This window comes from Lampris incognitus, chromosome 2, assembly GCF_029633865.1.
Source record: "Lampris incognitus isolate fLamInc1 chromosome 2, fLamInc1.hap2, whole genome shotgun sequence".
NCBI classification, from domain to species: Eukaryota; Metazoa; Chordata; class Actinopteri; order Lampriformes; family Lampridae; genus Lampris; species Lampris incognitus.
The window spans coordinates 110254134-110276008 of record NC_079212.1 but is presented as its reverse complement, the minus strand read 5'-3'; the positions used below and the strand labels follow the sequence as shown (position 1 = coordinate 110276008).

Genomic DNA, 21875 nt, shown 5'->3' with positions numbered 1-21875 from the left:
AGAACACTAAAACCAGAAAGTTACATCAGGCTAAGACTACTGTGTGGCCCAGGCAGCCAGTTGAATTGTGTAGGCCAATTCAAAGCACACATGGTGCACAAGGACAACAACTATATATTTGAGGTCTATGCTGTCAGAGGAGAGAGCGTGAGCAATTTACTCAAATGACCAGTTACATAGGAAATGGGCCTAATGAACAGAGTTTATGTGGTTCACAGCAACGGCGAGTTTGGCCTGCTAAAGACACAGCCAGTAAACGTATTGCTAAGGGAGGATGCACAACCCTATGCAGTCCACACTGCATGCAGGGTCCCCATCCCTCTCATGAAGCCAGTCAAGGAGGAGCTGGAAAAGATGGAGGCCAACGGCATCATTGAGAAGGTGAGTGAGCGCACGGAGTGTTGCGCCCCCATGGTGCCAGGCCCAAAGAAGTCAGGCAAGGTGCGTATCTGCGTAGACCTTAAAAGACTAAACAAAGCCTTTAAGAGGGAGAGATTCAGCCTGCCAACAACGGAGGAGATCACAGCTGTACTGAGCAGGTCAACTATATTCTCGTCATTGGATGCAGCAGCAGGATTCTGGCAAATACCACTTGACGAAGATAGTCAGAGACTAAGAACTTTTATCACCCCTTTTGCCAGATATTGCTTTAAACGGCCCACTTTCAGCATTAACAGTGCCCCAGAAATATTCCAGAGGAAAAAGGTAGAAACACTGGAAGGCCTGCAGGGGACGGCTGTGTACATGGATGACATCATCATTCACGGGAGGGACATGGCAGAGCACAGCCAGTGCCTACAGAGGGTCATGGAGTGGCTGGAGTCTGCTGGGCTGAAACTGAATGCCGAAAAGTGTGCACTGAGACAGAGAAAGCTACACTTTCTGGGCCATGAGATCGATGCAGACGGTGTGAGGCCTGACCCAGCCAAAGTGTCAGCCATCAATGAGCTCTCCCCACCCGAGAATGTTCAAGAGCTCAAGAGGGTCCTTGGCAAGGTGAACTACTTGGGGAAATACATCCCCAACCTGGCCACTGTGGGCTAACCACTGTATGTAAGTCCAAGTCAACGTGGACATGGGGTCCAGCGCAACAGTCAGCATTCCGACAGATCAAAGTACTACTCACAACCTCACCTACCCTGACATGTTACGATGTCCACAAGCTCATGGCAGTCTCTACAGATATGAGCAGCTACTGGGTTGGTGGTGTGCTGATGCAGCTCCACGGCGAGGACTGGAGGCCCGTGGCATACTGCTCCCGATGTCTGAGTGACGCAGAATCCACATGCTCAGATTGAGAAAGAGTGTCTAGAGAGTGTCTGGGCATGTAAAAGGTTTTGAAAATATCGGAACAGCCTAGATGGATTCAAGTTGATCATGGATCACAAACCCCTATTCCTGCTGATGTACTGCAAGGATCTGGACAACGAACCCATCTGCTGCCAGAGGTTGCTAGTGAGGTTTATCCCCACAGCGGAGTACACACCCAGCAAAACCCTGGTCGTGGCAGACAGGAGTCCCTCGAGAGACAACAGCCAAGACACACACACACGAATGTAGAGTGCTATGTCGCATCCATCATCGATGGCATGCCAGCTACAGAGCAGAAGATGAAAAGCATCAGAGCAGCCACAGCAGCAGACGACAAGCTACAAGCCCTAATCAGGTACATACAGTCTGGATGGCCAGAACACATATGTAAAACACACCCAACTGGTGGAGAGTTTTTCCCTGTGAGAAATGAACTGTCAGTACACAACGGGCTGGTGACGAGGGGTAACAGAATAGTCATTCCGGAAATGCTGAGGGCAAACATATTGGACCAAATACATGATGGCCATCAGGGCTTGACTAAATGCAGGGATCGAGCAAACACCTCGGTATGGTGGTCCAGGATATCATCCCAAATCAAAAACAAGGTCTTGTCTTGCCCACCATGCCAGGAACTGAGAAGAGGTCAGTCCAGAGAACCACTAATCGCCACACCCCTTCCAGACAGACCTTCGGAAAGAATAGGAAGAGACTTGTGTGAACACAATAAGCAGTTACCTGGTCATCTCAGATTACTTTTCACGGTATAAAGAAATACTGCATATGCCCATGACCACCAGTGCTCTAGTGGCCACAAAGTTAAAGGCTACATTTGCCCGGTATGGAATAGCAGAGGAGGTAGTTTATGACAACAGGCCACAGTTCACTAGTGCGGAATTCAAAGAATTAGTGTGCGAGCTTGACTTCCAACACATAACCTCCAGTCCACACCATCCCTAGGGAAACGGGCACACTGAAAGGGCAATGCAAACAGTGAAAAGGATCTTAAAACAAAAAGACCCTTTTCTAGCACTCATGTGCTATAGATCCACTCCATGCAACAGCACAGGTGCTAGCCTTGCAGAACTCTTAATGGGCCGGAAGATCCGAACAACCCTGCCTGCCCTCGATAGCAACCTGCTACCCAAGTGGCCGAGTAGGCAGCGCATCAAGACCAAGTATGCTGCGGAAAAAGGAAAACAAGCACACTGCTACAACCAACATTATGGGGTGGGATGCCTACCTTCCTTGCAGCCAGGGGACTATGTCCTCACCAAGCTGGACAACCAAAAGTCCTGGCTTACACCCGCAATAGTGACCAACGCGAGTGTCACACCAAGGTCCTACCTCATTGAGATGGAGCAGGGAGCTACACTCCGTTGTAACAGGGGCCACCTCCGGGTGGTGCCCACTGCAGGATCACCGGTGCCAGACACCACACCCATACTTACCCCAGACCAGCCACCGGACATCCCGGTAAGGCCAAAGAATGGTCCTCCTGTCCTGAGCGGGAGTAAATCCAAAGACACTGATGGACTGATATGGACCAGGTCCAGCAGAGTCAGTAAACCAGTGAGGAGACTGGATTTGTGGGGAAAAAAATAATGAGAAAGGGGGGGGGTATGGGGCAAGTAATGGACCATTGAGATACTGTAAGTTCCTGGTTATGTAATATGAAGAAAAAATAGTTCCAGAGAAAACTGTAAACTAATGAGTGGTTACTTATTGTTCCTGTAAAGTGAAAATTGTTCCAAAAAGAGCTCTCGAAAAGTAAGAAAAGTAAAAATAGCCAATTGGAACAGTAAAACTCAGTAACATAAGTGTAATGTTCTAGTTCAGGTTACTTAATGTTTTGTAGTGAGCCAGAATATGCTTCACTGTTACTTAAATGTTGAGCAGCTGCACTATGTCGAGAGGGGAAAGAGTTTAAAAGGGGAGACGCTGGGACGTGCCGTCCATATAAGCAAGGTAAGCAGTGCTTACCCAATGAAAACAATAAAAACTAACACTGTGAAATATTAAAATAAAAGTGCAAAAATAAACCGTTTGTTTGTCATCATTAAAAGAGCCGTCATCTTTGGTTCCAGTGCAACAGCGGTCATTAATTTTGCCTTAACTTTTTGGCGCCACCCACAGTCTCGCTCTCTCTGCTTTCTGTAGCGTCGGATTCGAATGCATTGAATGCATTACGACCACGGGCGTTGAACTTGTTCCCTCAGCCCACTACTAATATGCGCAGGGTAAGCGTGATTACAAACCAATCAGTAGCTCTTTCGTTATCAACTTCACGTCCTTCACGCAACGGACCTGTACGCTAGCTCCTAGTTAGCCACTGTCGACTAATTTTAACGTTACATCAGCGACCTTCGGGGGTTTGGCAAATTGGATTTCACGGGAAAAACTGAGTTACTTTCTAAAGGCCGCCCGCAACCAGCGTTGAAAGACCTTCACACTAAAAAGGGACGGATCGTGAGGGGATTCCAACAAGCCTGGTACGAACCTAAGAAATGACTGTGTGGCTGTGCAGCGACTAGCCGCCTCGAGTCTTTTGCTACTCCTGTACGTTGTTTTCAGCGGGTGATTATAGTGTGTGGACTCAGGCGGGCTTTAATAACCTGACAAACGCGCTCAGGAAACACGAGAAGACCGCAGTACACATCAGAAGCCAAGTAGCATTGAAAACATTTGGCACCAGCCGTATCGATTTAGCGCTCGACGAGCAAACGAGATTATCAATCGATCTTGACAACCGAAAGGTTAGGGAGAATAGAGATATTCTAAACAAATTGATTGATGCAACCTGCTATTTAGCTAAGCAAGAAACAGCATTTCGGGGCGATGAGGAAGGCAAGGACCCTGAACCGTGGCAAACTACGTGGAACTCATTCACCTCATTGGAAAGTATGATGCGTGGATGGCTCATTCAGCATGATTTGGCTGAACCCGTTCCCGAGGCAACAGAGTTGCTAAAATTAGTCTTTATACCAGCAACAACGGTATCTGCTGAGAGGTCATTTTCAACGATGATTAGAGTGAAGACCCTCAGTCGAAATCGCACCGGACAAGGACGCCTGTCATCGCTGGCCCTGATTTCAATTGAGGAGAGACTTTCGAAACTCCAACAAGCCGGAGACTTTTACAGTAAAGTCACGGAGGTGTTCATTCGCAAGGAGAGACGCATGGATTTCGTGTTCAAGTACAGTAAGATAACATATTTCTATAACTTTATGTTATGGGTGCTGGTTCATACTGTTCACTAGCCTGGTAAGTTGATGGCGATCCGATTTAACTGCTGTGGTGCACTGGTTATACTTTATTTAAGACCGCCTTCTTTACCTTTTGAATATAGGCCCTTGCGTTGTGCGTTGATGTTGAGAACGTTAGTTAGGCCAGAGCAGATTGTCTATCAGTGGCTCTGAGTTAGGCTAATTGTCGCTGCCCATCCCGGTGGTTCTGAATCAATCCATGAGCGAAGAGCGACGTGTATGGCCCTTGATTTGAAACATTACATCGCGACTGGCAATTTTTTGTTGTTGTTGGCAATTTGATCATACAGTCCGCCACTGCAACACTCCGCTTACTGTTTATTAGCGGGTTCTAGGGCATAAATTTACCTGAATTGAATTTCCTTGTCACTGCACTCACCCATAACATTTGTGCTTGGCACAATGTGTAATTAAGTGTATTAAAATATTTTATGCTTACCCAAGCCCAAGGCTCACGGCATGTGCCTGGGGAGACGTAATGGTGTGCTTGATTGCGACAGCGTGAGTGACGTAAAACAGAGCGGTAAAGCCGGAAAGGGGGTTGGACGTGGACAGAACTACGACTGTGATACGTGAATGTAGTGGTTGAGTTACGCTAAGTAAAAGTTAACAAAACGAAAATCCTAAAACTGGACATTGGATTATTTTAACAGTAAACACCAAAACTGTTTATTGCATCGAGAATGCGCCTTCGATCACTAAACAAGCCCAACCAGCCGTTAGCCAACCACACGTGCTATTTTAAGCTCATCACTAAAATGCGTGGGGGTGCTAGCGAACGTACCGTAAATAATGTATTATCGGTTATCTATAGAATCAGACTGGTCCTGTCACTAGATGACCGCTAATGACCAGAAGTCACACAGTCGAACAATTCATTTAACAATATAATTTACAAATAATTTATATTATAAACTGATTAAACAATTTATTTTGTAACTTCTTCACACATTTCATTTTCACTGAATACAATTAATTGTTCGACTTTGTGACGACAAGATAATGTCACACAGTCGAACAATTAATTAAATTTACAATTGATTTATATTGTACATTAATTTATTAATGTCTCCAATGGACTGGCAACCTGTCCAGGGTGTTTCCCCGCCTCATTAGGCGGGGAAACACTCCAGCACCCTGCGACCCTCATCAGGATAAGCGGCTTGGAAAATGAATCAATTAATTTATTAATGTATTTTGTCTTTGGACTGTGGAAGGAAACCGTAGCACCCGGAGGAAACCCATGTGATGGCCTGACGGCCTGTCCAGGGTGTCTCCCCGCCTGCCGCCCAATGACTGCTGGGATAGGCTCCAGCATCCCCGAGACCCTGAGAGTAGGATAAGTGGTTTGGATAATGGATGGATGGATTTTGTGACTTCTTCACCCTTTCCTTTTTTTCACTGAATAAGATGTATTGTTACACTGTGTGACAACCAGATATTGTCACACAGTGGAACAATTAATTCAATTAATTTAATTTACAATTATATTGTAAATTAATTTATTCATTTATTTTGTAACTTCTTCACCCATTTCATTTTTATCACTGAATAATATTAATTGTTTGACTGTGTGATTACCAGATTAATATCACACAGTCAAACAATTAATTTCATTCAGTGAAAAAATTAAATGTGTGAAGAAGTTACATTTCTTAGTGGTGCTACAGGGGTGCTATGGCCTTTTTTGAAGGGGCTTAAGCCCCCCCCCCCAGCACCGCCTCTGTAATCTCACCCCTTGATTGTTAAAGAAGTTTTAACACAAATTTTCATAGTTCTCTTTCTTCTGGTACTATGCCCCACTATTTCAACCACTGTCTAAAAAAAACAAAAGGACTCAATTCAGATGATTTCAACAATTTTAGACCTATAACTAAACTTCCTTTTTTAGCCAAAGTCCTGGAGAGGAATACACTTTTAGCATTTATGAATTATAACTCAATGTTTGAATCCTTCCAATCAGGTTTTAGAGCTCACCATAGTACAAAAACGGCCTTTCCGAAGGTCAGTGACTTCCTTTACATTGCTGATGCTAAATGTCCCTCCATTTTAATACTCCTAGATCTCAGTGCAGCTTTTGACACAGCCATCCTCTTGTTGTTTAGAGCAATGGGTGGGCGCAAAGCTGGATTACGCACCGGGCATGCCAGGCGAGTGCCTCGGGACCCCGGACCAGGAGGGGCCCCAAAATGTCAGGGGTATTGTGTTCATGTATAGTAGGGATCTCCGATCATACCCTACAAGGAACATTTGTTCCAAACCTGTGTTGCGATGCAGGGCCCAAGCTAGTCTCTATTGATGTGGGGGCCCCAAATCATAGTCTCTACTGATGCAGGCATCAGTTTCCACAATATGCCCATATTTCACTAAATGCTTTACTCTGAAACAAACATTTATTTCCTGTATGTAAGCCGTTGTAAGTGGGAAGAAGGCCTCGCAATATGTTTGCGATGCTGTGAGCTGCTATTCTCATCTCTGTTTGTTTTGTGATTCAAAATTGTGTTGTACTTTGTAGTCACCATCCAAATCCAATGCAGATTGGCATAGCGTCGACTACCATGTTGGCTATTTGCATTAGTTTTACATTTAACAATATTTAGTATTGTTTGCGTAACCTATGTGACGGGGGGGCAATGGACGTGTGTGCCACGGGACCCCCTGGTGGGTTAATCCGGCCATGGGTGGGCGTCAATGGCACGGCCCTTGAATTGTTTAAGTCATACCTTGGAGACATTGCTGAGTCTTCCACTGAGGTCTTCCACTTCTACGCTGCATTGTGGGTTTCCTCGAGGTTCACTGTATGGCCCGATTCTGTTCACCATTTACATGCTGCCATTGGGACATCTAATAAGATCACACAACTTAAATTTCCACTTTTACGCAGAAAATACCCAGGTTTACCTCAGCTTTGACCCCAATAACTGAATTTTTTTTTCTGCTTATAAACAGTCTTGAGGACATTCATAAATGTAGGGCTCAAAATTTCCTTCAACTCAACTCAGAAAAGTGTGAGATATACTTCCATTTGGCACTGACTCCTCCAACGCTCAAATTCCAAACTTACTAGGTTCTTACTCTCACCTTATTACTCCACAGTGTAGAAACCTTGGTATTTTAATTGACAGAAACCACCTCACTTTGAACAGCCACATCAAATATGTCATATAGTCATGCTTTTTTCAACTTAGGGACATTTCTAAAATTAATTTCCATTTCTATCTACCAAAACCTTAAAACATCCGTTCATGCTTTTATTTCATTGCGGCTAGATTGTTGCAACTTCCTTTTCTCTGTTTGCAGCAAAAATTCTCTCTCCACTACAAAGAATTTCATCTTTGCACTGGCTGCCTGTTAGTTTTAAAGTTGAGTTTAACATTTTCACTTTTAAAGCCCGGAACAGTTTGGCCCCAAGATATATTTCTGACCTTTAAACACCACATGTGCTGTCATGGGCCCTGAGGTCCACAAATGCTGCTCTCCTTGTCGTTCCTAAATCCAGGCTAAACAAACAAAGGTGACAGAGGGTTTGCCATCAGGGCCCCAAAGCTTTGCAACAACCTTCCAGAGGAGATTAGGATGGCTAAATCTACCTCTTCTTTCAAGTCTCCTCTTAAAACACAGTTTTACAGTCTAGCCTTCCTGTGAGCCTTTTATCTTACCTTCCCACACCATTTGTTTTATTGTTTTTTAAAATTTGTATTATGTTTTATTACTGTGTTTTATGTTTTATCGCTTTATTTTATTTAGTGGTATTGATGGTGCTATTGTTCTTATTGTTTTTATCCTGTAAAGCACCTTGTAACCTTGGAAAGGTGCTATATAAAGTTTATTATTATTATTATTATTATTATTATTATTATCATTGTAACTATTTATTACTAACATTTATTAATATTTAGATTACCAACTAATCACATTGTAGTCATTGTCGTCATATCTCCCTTGTTCCAAGACTCTAGGATTGAAAGTTTTCAAAGCATTTAAAGGTTTCAGAATCTTTGATGGCTTCTTCTTCTACTAAAAACTTGAATAACAATTTTACTATCACCACTCACTAAACTTTAATATTTGGTTTAGATCTTCTGTCTACTGACCAATGTTGAAGCAGTATAACCCTGACATTATGACACTCTGCTCAGTTTTTATTTTCAATTTGATACTCCCTATTGCTATCACCTTATGCAGTAGAACCTCACCTTAACCCATTCAATTTTGTTGTCTATTATGTTTAGGGCTTTTTGCACTTGTCAGAGTGGCCTTCATTTGCCACCTGCTTTAGCTGATGTAGTCCATTTCTTTTTAAGTTTTAGTGATGCCTCTCATGCTACTAAGGACCTTAGTAGCATGTCTGTTTGTAGAGTGTTTTCAGTCCCACATTGGTGCAGGTAGGCTCATAGCATGACTGTTTGCAGTCCTACATTGGAGCAGGTAGACTCACCCCCCTCCCACACACACACACACACACACACACACATACATCCTCTGACAAGAGAGAACAAACAAGCATACACATGCCCCCTGAGCATGCATTATGTTTTGACAACATCATCTGTCACACTTAGTGATCTCAGGCTTGGAATAAATCAGAGATGTTATCACTCTGTCATGGGAGTCAAATCCAGACACACACTGATGTTACCTCCCAAGTGTAGTGTTTGTTAACTTGAATGCAGCAATCCTGTAGACTTGCATGCAAACAAAATGTCTTATACTTTCAATCGCTGGCTTATTCAAGACAATAGTTAACCCAGGAATATCCAAATCATGAGTTTGATAGTTTGATTATGTAGTTGCTCATTTGAATGGTTACTGTTAGGTGGGACATTCCCTTGAAAAATGATATGGCATATAACATCTTATGTCTTCATGATAGTAGCCATATGCAGATTAGGGCAATTAGCGTCAACTTAGAAGAAGTGATGTTGTTGAGGCCAACAAGCACATATGGAGGATAAAGCTTGTACAAGTCCCTCACCAGCAGATCCTACAAAATCAGTTGCTAAAACTCATTAAAACTCACGTTCAATCATGTCCTTTTCTTTCAGTGGTGGGGAAGAGGCTGAGACAATATCCTTGCCAGACAGTCTCAGTTTGAATGGCCAATCACCAGCGCAATTGCCAGTACCCCCATGAGTGTCAATAAACCAAACACAAATCATGAGTGTAGAATCATTGTTCAGTTTTGATTACAAACAAAAACACAGTCTTCCACTAAAACTCAATTTATTAAAAGAATCATATTTAAAGACACATTAAAAGTGGAATAAAAACAAAGCATAAAAACAGACTAAAAGGAGCGTATAAAAAACAAACTCCCAGAATAACTGCTGGTACATGCCTATGCATGGCTTCTGTTCAATGTGAGAACTGTACTCGGTCCTCCAAGCTATACACATGCCTGAACACATGTATGCACACGCAACTTTGTACACCCTGTCACCAACCAAACAATCACACACATAGTCACACTGAAAACACGCACACACACAAGACAAGGATGTGTCCTGCAGCTTGTGAATAAATTCTATCAGCAGGACAACAGCCTTGTAGTCATCCCCTGGACATTTTGCGTCTCACTACCTCGGGGCCTCCACCACTGCTCAATGTGCGAAGGTCCATGAAATATTCCCTTCATAAGAGGTTCTGCTGACATTCTCCCCAGCTCCTTGAGTACAGTTCATGTCCTCCCTTTGAATGTGTTCATGCAGGTATAGCTTCCAGAAAACTTGTGGATCTCTTCAAGTGCAACTTGTGGCATGAAACTAGAGGGAGGAAAGACAGATAAATATAACGTTAGCCATGATGCAAAATTATGCGGGACAACTTTCACAACAAAGTAATTTATACTGCCTACCTTTTGAGAATGACAAGGACATGCATGGTCCAGGGCAAGTAGACATAGGCCTTGTCAGTTTTGACTGCATCGACAGTCCTTTGGGCAACTGTCTCAGGTTTAAGTGGCGGGAAGAGTTGGGGAAATCTGCAATCAAACCAAAAAAGGAGATGTTATATAAGAACACAGGAGCTCGTGTGTAATGTATGTTTCTTAGTCACACCAACAAACAACAGAGGAGAGAAAGCACACTTCTCTTTGCTGTTTTCATTACTTTAAGGGAATAAGTGGTGCTCATTATAAGGCCTCGAGTTGAGGTTCAATGATAAAAACACCATGCCTTTAGATTTATAAGTTTGCATGGTCTTTTTTTTCTTTATTTTTTATGACATCAAAGCAAAACTATTGAGGACAACTTGGAGGTAGCAAGTTACCACAAACACAAAAAATGTAGTTAATACTGTTCACAGTGGAATAAAATCTATTTTTGTTCCATATTTCAAATTCCTTCTAGGACAAGCAAGTTCAACAAGGAAACACACTTATTTACAGCACAATTATAGGCAAATACTTGTAGTATACAAACATTCTTAGTCACATACTGACATCTATATGTATGTACGGTTGTACACTGAGCGGCTCCGTAGGAGTGCTTGCTGGTTTACAGCTTTGCTCAAGGGCATCTCAATGATAGGTGTTCCAGGATGGTCGAGCAATGCTCATTTCCATTTAGATTCAAGGCATTTTGCTGACGCTCTTATCCAGTCTGACTTACAATGAGTGCCACAGTAGAATAAGCTTCCAATTTCCCTTATCGCCCACATTACAAGCAACCAAACGTAAGGAGCAGAGGGATTTAATCGTTCATTTGGCTTTTTGGCTGCCTTGTTACCTGACTCTCATGCCCTGGAACATCTCTGTATTGGTGTGGAAGGGGAGCATGGTGGTGCAGCCAACGCCAGGGCAGTCCAGCAGACCCAGCGTCAGGCTCTCCATAAAAGCCAGCGAGGAGGCCTTGGAGGTGCAGTAGTCTATGGCCCCAGGAATAGGGGACTGGGACAGGATGGAGTTAACGCTTACAACATGGCCATGCTGCAATTCCAGCATCCGTGGTAGAAAGGCCTTTGTTGTCTAGGGCAGGAATGAGCGGATGGATGGGGGAGAAAAAAAAAGAAAGGGGGTGGGGGGTGGAGAAAGGAGATGAAAGGCAGGAGGAAAAGAAGGGAGAGGAGAAAGGAGGAAGGGTGGACCAAAAAAATAAGAAAGTAAAAATATGCAGTGGAATCAGACAAAGACAGAGCAGACGAAGGAAATAGGCTCAGAGTGTAACCACAGATTAAATTTCCATTTCCATTTAGTTGATAATTGCATTTCTGTCTGCATATGACACGGTCTTTTGATCTCCATTCAAACTAAAAATGCCATGAGTTTCAAAGCCTCTCAGATGTTTCGGGGGTTTAGATGCAAATTTGGAAATACCCCCACTTAAACTACCATTACTGTGGCCATGACTGACAGGTCTGGGGGCACCTATGCCCCGATATGCCATGTGAGGAAACACGCCGCCAATACCAAAATATAGCAAATGCATAATATGCTGTCAGGAATTCCCCTACTTGTTCGCTCGCATACAATATCTGTGCCTCATCTCTTTCAGCCCTTACCCAGAACTGTCCCATTGTGTTGATGTGTTGGGATTTCAGTAGGGCGTCATCGTCGCTGTCTATCAAAGATTTACCATGGACCACAGCGGCGTTGTTCACCAATATTGTCACATCTCCCACCTGAAATAGAAAAGCAGCACACTAAAAAAAAAAGTCCATAAAACTTAAAACTTTTGAAAAACTGTTTTTGTTTGTAAGATGATATAGTTATGCTGCACCAGAGGTGACAGCCATGTTCCCTCCTCTTGGGCATTAGACATTTTACGTGCCATCTACACAACAGATGTAGACAAAAGAGTCTATGCACATAAGGGAGATGTTACCGGTAGAAAAATTCTATATTGTACGTTTCACTGTTCGCACTGTGCAGATTAAAAAAAAAAAAATCACTTTTGAATACGAGCTGTCATACCTTTTCTCTAACAACCTTGGCTTGCTTGTAAACTTCCTCCCGATTGGCCACATCACACAAGAAGTAATGGCACTCTGTTCCTGAGAGAGAGATCTCTTCAGCTGTCTCTTTGAGGCATTTATCTGTGCGGCCCCAAAGGATCACCTAGTAAAAGAAAAAAAGGAACATTTTCAAATGGTTGAAAATGACATAGACACACTGCACATTAAACTGGGAAAAGAACAGGTGCAAATTCAAGTGAACTGCTGCCTGCAATAGTTTTAAAACTATTTTAGTTTTTCCTCTTTCAGTAACTGTCAGAAAACACTGTGTATGTTTTGTGTCATTTTTTTGGCATTGGGACCTGGTAGAACAGCAGAGGTCTCTGGGTAGAAATGCTCTTTTCATTCAGAGAACAGAGGGGCCATTTTCAGCCCAACAAATAGTTTTCGAGCAAGATTAAAGGCTTGGGGCTTGCTGTGTGAATGAACTGTCTCTTCATTCGCCCAGAGACTAAATGAAGGCCGGTCATTTGAGCAGGGAACATGGTGCTGGATGGTGGTAGGGGGAGGGGTAGTGATTGGGCAATTAGATCTGTCAGTCTTTGGGGTCAGGGAAAGGTAATGAAATCAGGGGGCGAGCCCTCCTCATCTCTCAAACACACATTCTCAAAGAGATTACACGGCCTGTTGGTCAGATGAGCCCCGTCATTTCTGGTCAGGGAGTCTGAAAACAGTGCGTGTGTGAAGTGCCGAGGGGGCCGGTGTGGGGTTTGGCTGGTCGCCCGTGACCAAGGTTAATATTCGAGCATAAAGTCCTCTGGAAAGTGATATTGTGTGCCTGAGTGTGTGTCTGTATTCCTGTGTGTCTGTGTAACAGGGAGTATCTGTGAGTTCATAGACCAGCCTGTCACTCACCCCTATTGTACTATGACAATGTTAATCTATGAATACGCCTCTAGCCGCTGGGTGCCATCTCTCCTAGTTTGCAATGATTCGTTGGTGGCAGAGCAGCTAGGTTTTTGACAGTACATTCAGGACTCATAAGGTTAAGTGAACATAAGGAACCATCTATGAGCATGTATCTTATCATTTCTGTTCTTCCTTGTTAGGCGTGGCAAACTTGGAGGTTTATTTTCAAACTTGTATTTAAACATGTGGGGGCATTTAGCTGACTGTAGCAACGACTGACTGAGCAGAAAGTGTCTCAGCATCTTCATCTGAGACCCCTTAACTGGTCACATGACTACTGATGGAAAGACAGCTGCTGTTGCAGGGACTGAACCTGTGATTTTTTTAGTTTTGAGGTCATTTCTCTCAGATGTGTTGAACACTTCAAATGAAAATTGTTCGTACGTAAGGCAGGATTGAATGGCTTCGGAAAGTCCCCTTCCCAAGGGCGGCTTGGCGAGTTCTGCATACAACTTTCCAAATCCAACATTGAGGTATACGCCCTCTTTCCACAGCAATTGTCCAGGTATGCTTAAGTGTGAAAATGACCAGGCTTTAAGTGGTCTACATGCTATCTCCACACAACTACTTTCCACCACACTGCAGCTCACCTGTGGTGGGCAGTTCAAGTTTTAACCCCCCTAACAGTATATCCAAGTAATTGCATCTAATTGAAACAAGATAGTCTTGAGTACACCTGGTACATGAATCGTCAATCCATATGACCAACTCATTGCATTCAATTGTCCAATAGAGGGCTCACATACTCAATCAGTGTTAACACTCTCTATATCATCATCATAATCATCTTCGTTTTCTTTTTCTCTAAATACTATATACTGTGCAATAATATTTAGCAACTGTAATGTCAACAAAATTCAAGGTTTATACTATTTTTAAGACATTAATTGCACTGTGAACATTTTAACTAATGCCCAAGGGTTGGCAGCACTGAAACATTTGTTTAAAAAGCTTCAAAATAGTTTGTTTAATGAACATATTTTCTAAATTGTGCCAATCGGGAACAGGAACAATTAAAATGCTTTTGTTGACCAATTAGACCTGTGTGATGTGACTACTGAATTTGCCAGTTAAAAGTCTGTAGCACATTTGCTAAAAATGTACAGCTTTCTGAATTCAAGTGAGCAAGCATGGCTGCTTGATGAATACAACTTCAGTTTTCCTCCTATTCAGCATGTGGATAATGGATAAAGTGTCTGATAGACTCAAGCTTTCGAGTTTTGTGGTATGGCCATACATAGCAAAACGAGTCAAATTGGCTCATTTGACAGTATGTGACATCTTATCATCAAGTTTTAGAGCTTAATATTTTAGGCATAAAGAGGCTGATGGGACTGGGGGGTGTGCTCCAATTATCGGGGCATCACACTGCTCAGTCTCTCTGGGAAAGTTTACTCTAGGGTGCTGGAAAGGAGGCTCCGACTGATTGTCGAACCTCGGATCCAGGAGGAGCAATGCGGATTCCATCCTGACTGTGGAACAACAGACCTACTCTTTACCCTTGCGGAAGTGCTGAGGGAGGCATGGGAGTTTGACCATCCATTCGGGATACTCTGTGGGGGGTACTGTGGGAGTATGGTGTACCGGGGCAGTTGCTACAAGCCATTCGGTCCTTGTATAACCAAAGTGAGAGCTGTGTCCATATTTTCGGCATAAAGTCAAACATGCTTTTGGTGGGTGTCGGACTCAACAAAGTTGTCCCTTGTCTCCGATTCTGTTTGCGATATTCATTGACAGGATCTCAAGATGCAGCCAAGGTGAGGAGTGTCCATTTTGGGAACCTCAGAATTGCATCTCTTTTCTTCGCAGATGATGTGGTTTTGTTGGCTTCATCAGAATGCATCCTCCAGCGCGCACTGGGGCGGTTTGCAGCTGAGTGTGAAATGGCCGGGATGAGAGTCAGCACCTCCAAGTCTGAGGCCATGGTTCTCTACTGTAAAATTGTGGATTGCTCCCTCTGGGTTGGGGATGAGTTGTTGCCTCAAGTGAAGGAGTTGAAGTATATCGGGGTCTTGTTCACGAGTGAGGGTAGGATGGAATGGGAGATTGACAGGCATATTGGTGCAGTATCAGCAGTAATGCGGACATTGTACCAGACCATTGTGGTGAAGAGGGAACTGAACCGGAAGGCAAAGCTCTCAATTTACCAGTCAATCTTCATTCCAACCCTCACCTATGGTCATGAGCTATGGGTAGTGACCGAAAGACTGAGATCGCAGATTCAAGCGGCTGAATGAGTTTCCTCCATAGGGTGTCTGAGCTCAGCCTTAGAGAGAGTGAGGAGCTTGGACATCTGGAGGGAGCTTGGAGTAGAGCCACTGCTCCTTTGCGTCGAAAGGAGCCAGTTGAGGTGGTTCAGGCATCTGATTAGGATGCCTCCTGGGCACCTTCCTTTGGAGGTTTTCCAGGCATGTCCAACTGGGAGGAGACCCTGGGGTAGACCCAGAACTCGCTGGAGGGACTACATGTCCAATCTGACCTGGGAATGCCTTGGGATGCCGCAGGAGGAGCTGTAGGGCTTTGCTGGGGAGAGGGATGTCTGGAGTACCTACTTAGCTTGCTGCCACCGCAACCTGACTTCGGAGAAGCGGCTTATGATGAGTGAGATGAGAAAAATGCTGATTCAGTTCATATGATTCAGTGTATACCAACTGAAAGATCTGGGCTTTCAAATTTTATAGCAGCATTATTATAAGTAGCAAGTTGAGTCAGGACATTCAGTACCACAGTTGCTTGTTTGGCCATAAATGTCCAATGGGAATGTAAACAACAGTACACTAAGGCAATGAAAGTTAACTTTTTGTTATGTACGTCGAGCTTCTGTATTTGGGGTTTTTCCCTGCTAATGTTCCAATGGGGAATGCATGAAGTGCATCCCCCATGCTTGCCTTTTCAAAGGCATCTTATTGTTTCCACACTGGACCTCATTCTCTGCACAGTGCACATACCCAAGCCATCTCACCATACTCACTCACTGCAGTCCCAATTGCTGGATTGCATAACGCTGTGCTCATCCCAGTACAATTCCTCCAGTTAGGAGTTGCATATCACTTGCTAAACAAAATCTTTGCTAGTTGTCCCATCAAGGTAGATTACATAGCATTCTCAACCACAATACACACCCTCAACATTACCACACAACCATTTTGCAACTAATTTCCGTTCAGCTGTTACTAGGCAATGCCTGGTCGTGTTTAAAAAGACAAGGGAGACATAACATAACACTATGGACAGCATGTCCTTTTACCACTTTATCAGATCCAGCACTGGCAGCCCCTGTTTGAGCTTGACTTTAATTTGAATTTGTTTGTTTGCTTACTTTGCAAGTCCATTTGAGTAATCAGTAAAAGCAGACGAACAGTTCTTGATAAGTAAAAGCTTTTAATAGGATTTGAGCCAAACAAATAATTCTGACACTTCTTATTAACAATCAGCACTCAGACTGTGCTCTCCTGTTAAAATGCCATGCAATTCATTAGGTCTATCACCTGTCACAACACACAGGACCATCAGGGCAAACAGAGCGTCACCAAATTGCTATCAGGTACTGACCTTGCATAACCCCCTTAAATGTCAGCGATAAACCAGTAATTGCTTTGACCGGGCACACAAGATTTAAAAGGATTTAATGTCCAAAAAGGCTGAATTGATGTTGTGCCAATCTGAAACAAGACCTTGTCAGTCACAGGGCAGCCAAGGCTCACAACAAAGACAGATGTGGGCCTTTTTTTTTATATTCCCATTGGTCTTGATAGAATACAGTGATACCCTATCTCTCGGGTCTGAATGTATTGGTGAGTATGTTCCTTCCTTTTCACACTCATTGTATGTGCCAGCAGAGAGGGAGCGGGGAAAGGGGGCAGCAGGAGTTCAAGAGGCAGTCGCCTGCCTCTGCCTAATTACTGCAGAGACAGCAGGGTCAGTTACAGGGCAATACCCAGCTGGGAGCAGTGTGCTTCCCGCCTCCATCACAATACACACACACACACACACACACACACACACACACACACAAATCTAAATCTGTTACCAGTACCCTTGTTCATCCTCCTTCTATCTACTTGCATGTTAGGAAATACAAAGGAAAAAAAACAAAAAAACAAACTCTCTCATTACCAGAACCTTTTGCATACAGCACTTGTCATGACAGTGAAATATACTTGGGGGAACAGCACTGAGGATGCTCTGTGTTAAATATCCTCTTAAAAGCTGTAAAGCATTCGGTTGAACAGTGCTGAAAGCCCTGCACTCTGTGCACACTCTGTTGTGTTGTCTCAGCTCGTCGGTTTTTAACGGTCTTTCCTTCACAGCACCAAAGAAAGCCTGGCTCTTCCCACCACCCTCCAAGCCCTACTTTCCATTCTCTTAGGTTTCTTCAACCGATGCTGTAGTTAGACCTCTCCATACCACGAAGACACCAGAGCCTGGGATTGTATGTGTATTTGTGTGATTCCGAATGCCGATCACAAATGGTATGAACTCCAGTTATTAGAGGTTAGTGTTCTTCATAATGACCGCCCCACTTCTTTTTAGCATCTCTTTAGGCAGGGAGTAATTGTCAGGCACACTACCACAGGTGCTGTTTTCAAAACCTTCACACCTTGATAATACCCAACAATAGGGTGCTGAAAAGCCTGGTGACATCCTTTGTTGTGCAGCTGCATAGCATAGCATTTAAAACCCACAGGTTTCTTCTTGCGTGTTCCCCAAGGAGATGGTGTTGAAAAGAAAAGGGAGGCAGTTAGTATTTCATGGGTCTTTTAGCACTTTCTTTCCTAAATGCTAAAATCGTGCGGGGAAATAGACCATTACAAATGCGCGGGACGTGACACACATACATGTGTATATACGGAGGGCTGCTAGCCCCAGCTTTCAGCCAGGCAGCTAATTTCTTACTACTGTGAAAATTTCAGCCATTTAAATCCACGTGTAATAATGAGTCTTGTCTGAGGACACCAGAAATAGAGCTGGGTGGTATTAACACATCAGTGCTACATGGACACCACAGGTTCATACCACACTGAGAAAACACAATGTTGTCCTACTGGCTTGGCATCCAAAGCATACCTGCAAATAGTGAAGGAAACAAGTGGATAGTTAGTAATGTAGTCCTGGAGCACTTCAAGAGAGAAAGGGTCCAGTCCTCGCAAGAGGGGGGCAGGGTGGAGGCTAGTCTATTTTTAAGTGTAAGTGCATGGTTTGGATGGGCGGGGTGTCCTCTGAAATAAGCTGTGCTCCCTTGTTGGCATAATCTAGTAGTTCTGACAATGCTCCCCATTGCTGTAGAATATCGACTACCTCATCTAGCTGCATCACTTTATTAGTCTAACTGATAACTTGAAGCTATTTTTGGGTCGTCTCCAGTCAGGTTTATTGAATACAGGCTATAATTAAAATGTTATTATTGCTATCAATGACAAACCCTAAACTGAAGTTGTGTAAAATGATCTCAGCAACTCTCAAACATATTCCTTTTCATTCTGAGAAAATTTTATTCAGTTTTTACCCTTATGTTTTCTCATTTAGCAGGCAGTTTGTCCATCTTTATTGCGTTTCACATTAACGATCAAATAAAATTGTATTTTTTCTAATATAATCGACTGAAACCCTCACATGTTGTCAGTTACTCTGTTGTAGGATTCATTTCGCAGACTCTCCATAGCATGTGCCCCCCATGTTGAGAACACGTTTCCATAGTAGCATGTTGTCTCGTGTTGTATTGGCAGAGGTATTGATGGTGTAAAAATGAATAAAGAAAAAAAGGATCAGACTATAACGGCTGTGTGAGCGACCCAGAGGTTGAGTCATTTGGGCACTACAAACCCACGTGTGCGTTCTTACGCGCGGGTATGCACGCACGCACGCACCCACTCTCTCCCTCTCGCTCCCTCTCGCTCTCTCTCTCCCTCTCTCTCTAACACACACACAGCCGACACTTAGGCTAAAACATAACGTACTCTCCAGACACATCAGTCAAACCTGATGTCATGGAATATCATCCATCACCAGAAAGCTTTGCTTGGACCAAACCATCCACTAAATCACACCGGAGATTTTAGCAGGGCCGGTCAGTCGTACAGGAGCCTTGGCTCACCAAGCTTGCCCTTCGATTGACCCGTGTTGTTGTGCAATACTTGAACCAAAATCGAGGGCAGTGTCTCCAATCTCAGTGGACCAACTACGCAGAGGTCATGGCTGCTTTCAAAATGCAAAAAGGAAAACAAGTTTTGGAGAGTAGGATGGACCCATGCCCCCCCCACCCCCATTCACGAGGCGACCTGCCGAGGCTTTTGAATGAGTAGCATACTGGTGTTGGTGGTGGACTATGGCTCTCTCAATACTATAGCAATAGTTAGCATATTTGCACTAGGGTTTTGTTTAAGGACCAATCCATCCCAAACAGCATGTGCTATATTGCACTGTAGTATAAATGCTTGTCGGTAGTCAACAACCAACTTCTGCAACCTGCGATATAGTCTATATTACAGTTCATCTTGTGCTTATAAACTTCAAATGAGGTTAACTCTGCGTATGTATGTATGCGCGCGTGTGTGCGCGTGCAACAGCTCGCGTTAAAGTTAAACGCACTTACCTTTTTAGCTCCCTGTTTCGCAAACTCTTTGGCAATGTGACGACCGATGCCTCTTCCGCCGCCAGTGATCAATACCACCTCCTTGGCGAGATCCTTCCTTCTACTTGGTAACAGCGAAAACACGCCGGCTTTGACGATATAATAGAGCAACTGAACCGGGAAAACGAGGATGCAGCCCAGGCTCCTCAAATCCATTTTCAAAAACAGTCCTCGAGCAGGGGTAGAGTCCGCGTTAAGTGGTTAGCGGCAACGCAAGTGTGCGATAACTTGGGACCCAGACACGGGAAGTTTCGGTAGACTAGCCTACGGTAGGCTACGACTGCAGGTCGGTGAACTTATCCACGTACACACGACGTATCATTTGCAGCCCCCAATAACTGCTTCATCAATGATCCACCGGCTAAAAAATATAAATAAATAAATAAATAAATCAAAATTAAAGACACTCCGTCAGCTCAAGTCGTGGCATCATACTCGTCGATCCCTAAACGCACCGACCATCACGGAAAGCGTTGTGTCGACTACCGGTGGGGGCTGCTGGGTTTATAAACTTTGAACAAGTGAAGGCGACGCGACTGGGCTCCGAAACGTGAGCTACAGAGAGGGCAGAGCTCGGTGTGAGTGTGTGTCTGTGTCTGTCTGTCTGTCTGTGTGTCCTCCTCTCTTTCTCCCGGTGTCTGTTCAGGTTTAACGACAGTTCCCCTGCTGAAACAACCTGCACGCAGTGGAGGGGAGGGTTTTTCTTTTCTTTTTTTCTTTTTTCTTCTCCCAGGGCATTAATCCTGATTGACACATTAAGTGGGGCTTGGCTATTTTCCTTGAGTGTGTGTGTGTGTGTGGGGGGGGGGGGTGCGCGCGCGCGTGTGCCTGCGTGCGTCCTGAGGGGTGTACGTAGCCGCCGCTGCCCGCCCACTTCATCTGACTGGCGAGGTAGGAGAAGGTAGAGTCCCTCTGTGTGAATACACGCTTTACCAACAAGCTATGGGCGCTTTTCTTTGCACGAGTTTTATAAATGTATACACCAAAATGACGTCGTATCTAAGTTCAAAAACAAAGTTGCTCCCATGAACCCTTTGGTGCCTATACTGCATTTAGGCAATTCAAAATGGATTAGTATCCCACATTTAGAACATGCGAAGGCTTTCCACCCGAAGCCATTATGAAATGCACACCTGTTTTACGCTCTCGTTTTCTAAGCACATGCCTTACAATGAGTCAGGAACACGACAGGTGGCCTACATTGCACTTTGCATACTTAACCCCCCCTTTCATTTCTCCTTTCATTTGTAAAGATACTTCCACAATTGTATCTTGTTTGTAAATATAAGATTATTGTTTTCGTCATTTTATTCATCATTATTCACAATACATGAGAAAAAGTCCTTCAGTGTCATAGTTGAAAATATGTTGTAGAATAGAAACTCTTGATTCAAAAGCTCAGCTCACTAATTGGATCGTTAAAGAACTGAATCCATCTATGTATATATGTATGCATGCGCACACACACACACGTATGTATGTATGTATGCATGTCTGTATCTATTGTATATATTGTGCTGACCACACACACACACACACACACACACACACACACACACTAACATGTTGTCAAGGTCCTTCATATCAGAAAAGCTTTACTTAAATTCTCTTTCCAGTATTGCTGTGTAACTAGGTGTATCTATAAAAACTAAACTTTTGTGACAAAACATCAGCCAGCACCATATAACTGCTGTGAAATGAATGATAACACTGTTGTTTGAACATTTGTTGGAATAACTTTTTTCCCTCTTTAAAACAAGACATCTTTCTTTTATGTGACAACACAGTTTGGGAAATAGGTCAGGCCC

At 43.7% G+C, this 21875-nt stretch overlaps 1 protein-coding gene across 1 annotated transcript; it reads right to left on the bottom strand.

Annotated features, from left to right (window-relative positions):
- Positions 1–9791: 9791 nt before the first annotated feature.
- Positions 9792–20714, bottom strand: dhrs3b (dehydrogenase/reductase (SDR family) member 3b). Its single transcript, XM_056274385.1, has 6 exons — positions 20029–20714; positions 12487–12630; positions 12075–12194; positions 11303–11541; positions 10432–10557; positions 9792–10339 (listed from the first exon to the last, which is right to left on the bottom strand). The coding sequence occupies exons 1-6, from the start codon at positions 20221–20223 to the stop codon at positions 10255–10257; spliced, it is 909 nt and encodes a 302-aa protein (XP_056130360.1). The 5' UTR covers positions 20224–20714; the 3' UTR covers positions 9792–10254.
- Positions 20715–21875: the final 1161 nt, after the last annotated feature.